Raw genomic sequence first — 7,111 nt, 5'->3', positions numbered from 1 at the left:
CCTGTAATCCCAGCACTTTGGGAGGCTGAGGTGGGTGGATCATGAGGTCAGGAGTTCAAGACCAGCCTGGCCAACATGGTGAAACCCAGTCTCTACCAAAAATATAAAAAATTAGCCAGCTGTGGTGGTGGGTGCCTGTAATCCCAGCTACTCGGGAGGCTGAGGCAGGAGAACTGCTTGAACCAGGGAGGTGGGTGTAGTGAGCCAAGATTGCACCACTGCACTCCAGCCTGGATGACAGAACGAGACTCTGCCTCAAAAAAGAAAAAGAAGAAGTAAGATGGGATCACACAGGCCCAGCTGAAAAGGTCACAGCCCTCATTCTTACACCACCACCACCACAACCAACAAAATCAAATCCGGCCTCCAGCAGAAAATCTGGATTCACAGTCCATTCCTTGACTCAGTTGTTCCTTCCAAGGCTCCATCCACTCACCTTGATGGCTCCAACCACTGCTGTCGTCAAGGCTGAATTGTAATAGCTGCACAGAACCGTGGAGTACATCAGCAGAAACCTGCGACAAGGAAGCGGACACTGGAGTGTGCGTCTCACTACGCTGGGTAATAATAAATAGGTTAAGGCCAGCGGTGACCCCCACACAAACACTTTAAGCAAAGAAAAAAGAAACACATATCATAAAGGTTTTGTAACCCACACCTTAAGATATCTTGCTATTGGTCTTATGACAGGAAAATGGTCCAGCTGTGAATTAGCTAAACCTTCTACTTAAGGCATCCTGCTCATTTTCTCTGCACATTTCCCCCGAGTGTTTCCACAACCTGGGGGTAAGAAGAACAAGGTTTAATGACCTGAAATCTCTCATTTATCAGCATGTTAAATGAAGTTAAGACTTTGAATTTTTTTTTTTTTTTGGTAGGGACGGAGTCTCGCTCTGTCACCCAGGCTGGAGTGCAGTGGCGGAATCTCGGCTCACTGCAAGCTCCACCCCTGGGTTCCAGCCATTCTCCTGCCTCAGCCTTCCGAGTAGCTGGGCCTACAGGCGCCCGCCACCGCACCCGGCTAATTTTTTTGTATTTTTAGTAGAGACGGGGTTTCACCATGTTAGCCAGGATGGTCTCGATCTCCTGACCTCAGGTGATCCACCCGCCTTGGCCTCCCAAAGTGCTGGGATTACAGGTGTGAGCCACCGCGCCCGGCCGACTTTGAGTTTTTAATCCTCTGTGCATCAGAATCACCTGTTGCACCTTTTTTTTTTTTTGGTAGGGACGGAGTCTCACTCTGTCAACCAGGCTAGAGTGCAGTGGCGCAATCTCGGCTCACTGCAACCTCCACCCCTAGGTTCCAGCAATTCTCCTGCCTCAGCCTTCCGAGGAGCTGGGCCTACAGGCTCATGCTGCCACGTCCAGCTAATTTTTTTTGTATTTTAGTAGAGATGGGGTTTCACCGTGTTGCCCAGGCTGGTCTTGAACTCCTGAGCTCAGGCAATCCGCCCGCCTTGGCCTCCCAAAATGCTAGGATTACAGGCGTGAGCCACCATGCCCAGTCTGCCTGCTGCACTTCCAACACACAATGAACGATGCCTGGCAGAGGTTCTGATTCACATGGTTTGAGGTGGGGCCCTGACCACGCACGAGATGAAAGATCCTCAGGTGATTCTGACCTGCAGCCAGCGAGGAGGACCCCTGGTGTCGGAAGAGAAAATCAGCTGAGCGACTGCTGCCTTCAGACAGAGGAGATTGAAACAGATGCCACGTGTGGATAAGGCTACTGTACCTGTTACGAAAGTTAACTCAGGCACTTAACATGACCGTAGGTATTGATACTTACTTGCCAATAAAATGATACAGCCTTGTGAACAAGAAAACACATACACAGGTAAAGAATGCCAAAGCCAGTCAGGTAAAGAAGTGAGCTAATTCCAGTCAAGCCGTAATGGAAATTAGCTGCAACCTCACCTAAGCTGCAACTCAGATCAGATGATGAAATGTTGAAAGGGAATACAAACCGGCTGAGAAAGAAACATGGCAGGTACAGGGAGAGCATAAGGTGTGTGAGATTTGAAAAGCTAAATCCCAGGTCAGGCTGGACACGGTGGCTCATGCCCATAATCCCAGCACTTTAGGAGGCAGAGGTGGGTGAATCGCCTGAGGTCAGGAGTTCCAGACCAGCCTGGCCAACATGGTGAAACCCTCTCTCTACTAAAAACACGAAAATTAGCCGGACATGGCGGCACATGCCTGTCATCCCAGCTACTCAGGAGGATGAGGCAGCAGAATTGCTTGAACCCGGGAGGCGGAGCTGAGATCATACCACTGCACACCAGCCTGGGTGACAGGGCGAGACTCCGTCCCAATTAATTAATTAATTAGTCCCAGGTTGAAGGCAGGAGCTTGGCTTCCCCATTGACAGAAGCAAACTCAATCTAGCAAAGGGCTCAGTGCACCTGCGCTTGGGTAAGCACAGAATTTATTGAATTCTAGAATCCTGCTAGAATTTAACACTCGGTCTTGGTCCTAGGCTAAATCTCTGGTGGAGATCACGGTCACAGACCTTCAACATGATAACCTCTGTTGGCCTGAGTGTGTTTATTACTAAAGGTGGTAGAGGGAAAAAATCAGAATATCAAGCTTTACAAGTTGAAGAATAAACTTAATTTTAAACTTAAATTTTGTAATCTTTGGAATACTGTGTGCATTGTAATTAAAACAATTTGAAAAGTTAAAGAAACTCTTGGTTCTAATTTGAAATATATAATTGATGTTAGACTTACAATTGTAATTTGAAAGAAGAGTGTTGAAGTCTCATCAGAATTTGAATTTTTTTTTTTTTTTTTTTTTTTTTTTTAGATGGAGTCTCACTCTGTGGCCAGGCTGGAGTGCAGTGGTGGATCTCGGCTCACTGCAACCTCCGCCTCCCAGGTTCAAGCAATTCTCCTGCCTCAGCCTCCCAAGTAGCTGGGACTACAGGCGAGCGCCACCATACCCAGCTAATTTTTGTACTTTTAGTAGAGACAGTGTTTCACCATGTTGGCCAGAATGGTCTCGATCTCTTGACCTCGTGATCTGCCCGCCTCAGCCCCCCAAAGTGCTGGGATTACAGGTGTGAGCCACCGCGCCCGGCCTGAATGTTTTTTAAGAAGCTGATTTACCCCATTTCTAAATTTGGTTTATTAGATTTCAAACAGTTGCTTAAGTACAGAAAGCAATCTACTAGCTTTGTTAATTGGCCTCAGGGGTTGGAATTGCTGAAGAAAAAGTAGGCAGCTCCCATTTGTAAAAGCAGTTGAAAATGCTTAAATTATTTTAATTCACTAAGCTGTAAATAGAACTGATTTACAGTACATTGTTTAGGGGATTTTAATCAGTTAAACTTGAGTTAATAAACCATTTATCAAATAACGAAAATAAATGTTCTTTTATAGAAAAATTGTTAGCCTTATAAATAAGGCAATAATATTTGTAAGTTGAACATTAAGGCTTAAGAAAAAAATCTAAGTTTTGGCCGGGCATGGTGGCTCACGCCTGTAATCCCAGCACTTTGGGAGGCCAAGGCAGGCAGAGAGTGAGACGATCCTGGCCAACACAGTGAAACCCCGTCTCTACTAAAAATACAAAAAAATTAGCCGGGCGTGGTGGCAGGCACCTGTAGTCTCAGCTACTCGGGGCTGGCTGATTTTTGTATATTTAGTAGAGACAGGGTTTCACCATGTTGGCCAGGCTGGTCTCGAATGCCTGACCTCAAGTGATCTGCCCACCTCGGCCTCCCAAAGTGCTGGGATTGCAGGCTTGAGCCACCATGCCCACATGATGATGTAAATTAATAGCTTATCTTAAACAGGTACTGGACAAAGACAGAACTAGAAATCATCCCTCTGCCCACTCCAAGACAAATGCGTGATTGCCTCCTTCTTCTCCTGTATGCTTGCTTTTATCTTGTGTAAAATGCAGATTTGCTGAAAGCCAGACAAATGAATAATTGTTCTTCGACCTCTCCTTTCACATGTAACATGTGGATTCAGTGAGCACTAATCCAAATCTTGCAAGAAGGTAGGACTCACTCACCTTACAAGAATGTAACCTCTCACCTCCTGACATACCCTCCCTCCCTTTTTTTTCTTTCCCTCTGCCCCTTCTGCCCCACTTTCCCCTTTAAATATTGAAGTCCTCAAAATTCTCCTTGGAAAAAGCACAGGCCATAGATCCTACTGCGGCTTGTGTCTCTTTTTCCCCAAGTGCATCTTCAACCTTGGAAAAATGAACCTCTAAATAGATTGAGACCCGTCTCAGACACTCTTTGGTATTACAGCAGGGGTCCCCAAGCCCTGGGCCTCGGACTGATACCAGTCCACAGCCTGTTAGGAACCAAGGTGCACAGCAAAAGGTTAGCAAGCATGACCGCCTGAGCTCTGCCTCCTGTCAGATCAGTGGTGGCATTAGATTCTCATAGGAGTGCAAACCCTATTGTGAACTGCACATTGGAGGGATGTAGGTTGCGTGCTCCTTATGAGAATCCAATGCCTGATGATCTGAGGTAGAACAGTTTCATCCCAAAACCATCCTTACCCATCCTCCATCCATGGAAAAATTGTCTTCCAAGAAACCAGTCCCTGGTGCCAAAAGGTTGGGGACTGCTGGTTCACAGTGTCTTTCAGGACTGTGGTTGGCACCGGCCCTTTCACCTTTCTATCGGCTTCTTAACAAAACATTTCAAAGCGTAATAATTTTTAAATTATATTTTCAACTCGGAATAGAGGTTTGGTGGCTGAAAAAAGCAAGCCCGAAATGCAAACCCAAAAGCGATGAAAGCAAGTAAGAGGCTGAGTGGACTCGCGTGGAGTCTGGAGTTGCAGACCCTAAGACATCCCTTAGCACCGGTCAGGAGAGAAGAGAGCCCGAAACCAGCAGCAGCGCCCAAAGCCAAGGAGGTGCTGGGAAGCTCACTATGGAGATGCAGATGATCAGATCCTAGCGTACTTTGAGAAACTGCAAGAAAGCAGGATTCTGAAAAAGCGGCCATGCCAAAATGGAAGTCTCCTCGCAGTGCAATTTCAGACCGAACACTTCACCATTAAAGGTAAAGTTCATGTTGGCCGGGCACAGTGGCTCACGCCTGCAATCCCAGCACTTTGGGAGGCCAAGGCGGGCGGATCATGAGGTCAGGAGTTCGAGACCAGCCTGGCCAACAAGGTAAAACCCCGCCTCTACTTAAAAAATACAAAAAAATTAGCGGGGCGTGTGGTGGCAGGGCCTGTAGTCCCAGCTACTCGGGAGGCTGAGGCAGGAGAATGGCGTGAACCTGGGAGGCGGAGTTTGCAGTGAACGGAGACTGCACCACTGCACTCCAGCCTGGGCGACAGAGTGAGACTCCATCTCAAAAAAAAAAAAAAAAAAAGTATGGAATTGTAGACAGACGGGGTCAAGCCTCTCATGGGCAAGCCCTGGAGAGTGACAGCTCACAGCAAGGCTGCCCGCCCTCACCCACTGAGGACAGCTGACCTCAGAGGGTCAAATTCTTGATTTCCTTCATGGAATGGTTAAAGAGTAAAGTGCATGTTAAAAACAAAAACAAACCAAAAAAGCCAATATGTCATCAAGTTTACAATGACATGAGAAGACTTTGAATCTCTGCTCTACTGTTCACAGAGGAATACGGGCTTAGCCAGGGAAAGGAACTAGCCTAAGTTTGTGTACTAAGGGTTGACTTCTTATTTTTTGATTAGAGAGAAAAATAAGAGATGGTTTGACAAAGGGTGACTCACAAGCATGGCTTAGATTTTTTTTTTTCAAGGTTAAATGTTCTCAGTCAACAACTGGGAAAACTACAGGTATTTTACTAAACTTATGCTTCCAACAATGGCTAAGTGCTCTAAGGCAGTGGTCCCCAACCTTTCTGGCACCAGGGACCGGTTTTGTGGAAGACAATTTTCCATGAATGGGGAGAAGTTTGGCTTGGGGCCAAACTCTAGGGGGAGGAGGGGGTACTGAGCCCAGACTCTCAAAAGGCCTAAAGGGACCAAGGTCTGGGGCAACACCTGGTTACCAGCAGAAGCAAATACAACCTGTCCCTGTGGAAAAGTGTCTCAAATTCCCAATTTCAGCTCACGGGGCTGATCAAGATTAAGCAAAATGGGCCAGGTGTGGTGGCTCATGCCTGTAATCCCAGCACTTTGGGAGGCCTAGGCAGGAGGATCACCTGAGGTCAGGAGTTCGAGACCAGCCTGGCCAACATGGTGAAACTCCGTCTCTACTAAAAATACAAAAATTAGCCAGGTGTGATGGTGAGTGCCTGTAATCCCAGCTACTCAGGAGGCTGAGGCAGGAGAATCACTTGAACACAAGAGGTGGAGGTTGCAGTGAGCCAAGATCATGCCACTGGACTCCAGCCTGGGGGACAAAGTAAGACTCTACCTCAAAAAAAAAAAAAAAATTAAGCAAAATGCTCACAATCACAGGTCACCAAACACAGAAAAAAGCAAACCACAATGAACATCACCTGAAACAAAAAACTACATAAATTCTCAAGAGCTGCAGATGCTGGGATTGTCAGATACAGAATATAGAAGAGCTGTGTATGACACTTAAAGAAGTAAAAGGCACAGTCACAAGGATCACCAGTGAGAGTATTCTAAATGAACAGGCATGCTTGGGAAAAAAACTGTGGAACTTTTACAAAGAAAATATAAAATTGTTCAAATCAAAAACTTCATCAGCAGGTTAAACATTTAAATCAGACACAGCTAAAGAGAGAACTAATGAATGGAAGAGATACATAAATGTTTTTACTACATGTGACTACATCACTGCAATTGAAATCGAGTTTGAGAATGGAAGAGTGTTGATCAAAGAGGTCATGAGTTGTCTTAGTTCACCTACACAGAATGAAAAGTGTGGCAGGTGGAGAGGGAATGCATCTTCCTTCACAGGAAAAATCATTTGACGAGTAATTCCCTGCTATAGGAATTCAAGAGCCCCTTCAGTATGGGAGAAGGCACCAGGGCCTGTATTGGAATGAACCCCCGCTCAGGAAGGATCCTCCCAAGATTTCCAACAGTGTTGCCTCTGGAGAAGAAAACAACAGTGCTGGAGGCAGGGAAGAATGGAGGGGAGCTGGTGTTCCCTATTTATTCTTTTTTTTTTTTTTTTTTTTTTT

At 46.1% G+C, this 7,111-nt stretch overlaps 1 protein-coding gene across 1 annotated transcript in view; it reads right to left on the bottom strand.

The window, feature by feature from the left end:
- SLC35D2 (solute carrier family 35 member D2) overlaps nucleotides 1–7,111 on the bottom strand; it is a 66,790-nt gene that overhangs the window by 3,493 nt on the left and 56,186 nt on the right. The window contains exons 11-12 of the mRNA XM_017871459.1: nucleotides 1,623–1,682; nucleotides 437–634 (exon numbers count right to left, since the gene is read on the bottom strand). Of these exons, the coding sequence (XP_017726948.1) occupies nucleotides 437–634; nucleotides 1,623–1,682 (258 nt within the window). The remainder of the gene's footprint in view (nucleotides 1–436; nucleotides 635–1,622; nucleotides 1,683–7,111) is intronic.

This window comes from Rhinopithecus bieti, unplaced genomic scaffold (genome assembly GCF_001698545.2).
Source record: "Rhinopithecus bieti isolate Rb0 unplaced genomic scaffold, ASM169854v2 scaffold_6063, whole genome shotgun sequence".
Taxonomy (NCBI): domain Eukaryota; kingdom Metazoa; phylum Chordata; class Mammalia; order Primates; family Cercopithecidae; genus Rhinopithecus; species Rhinopithecus bieti.
The sequence above is the reverse complement of the archived record's forward strand: the minus strand, read 5'-3'. Positions and strand labels throughout refer to the sequence as shown.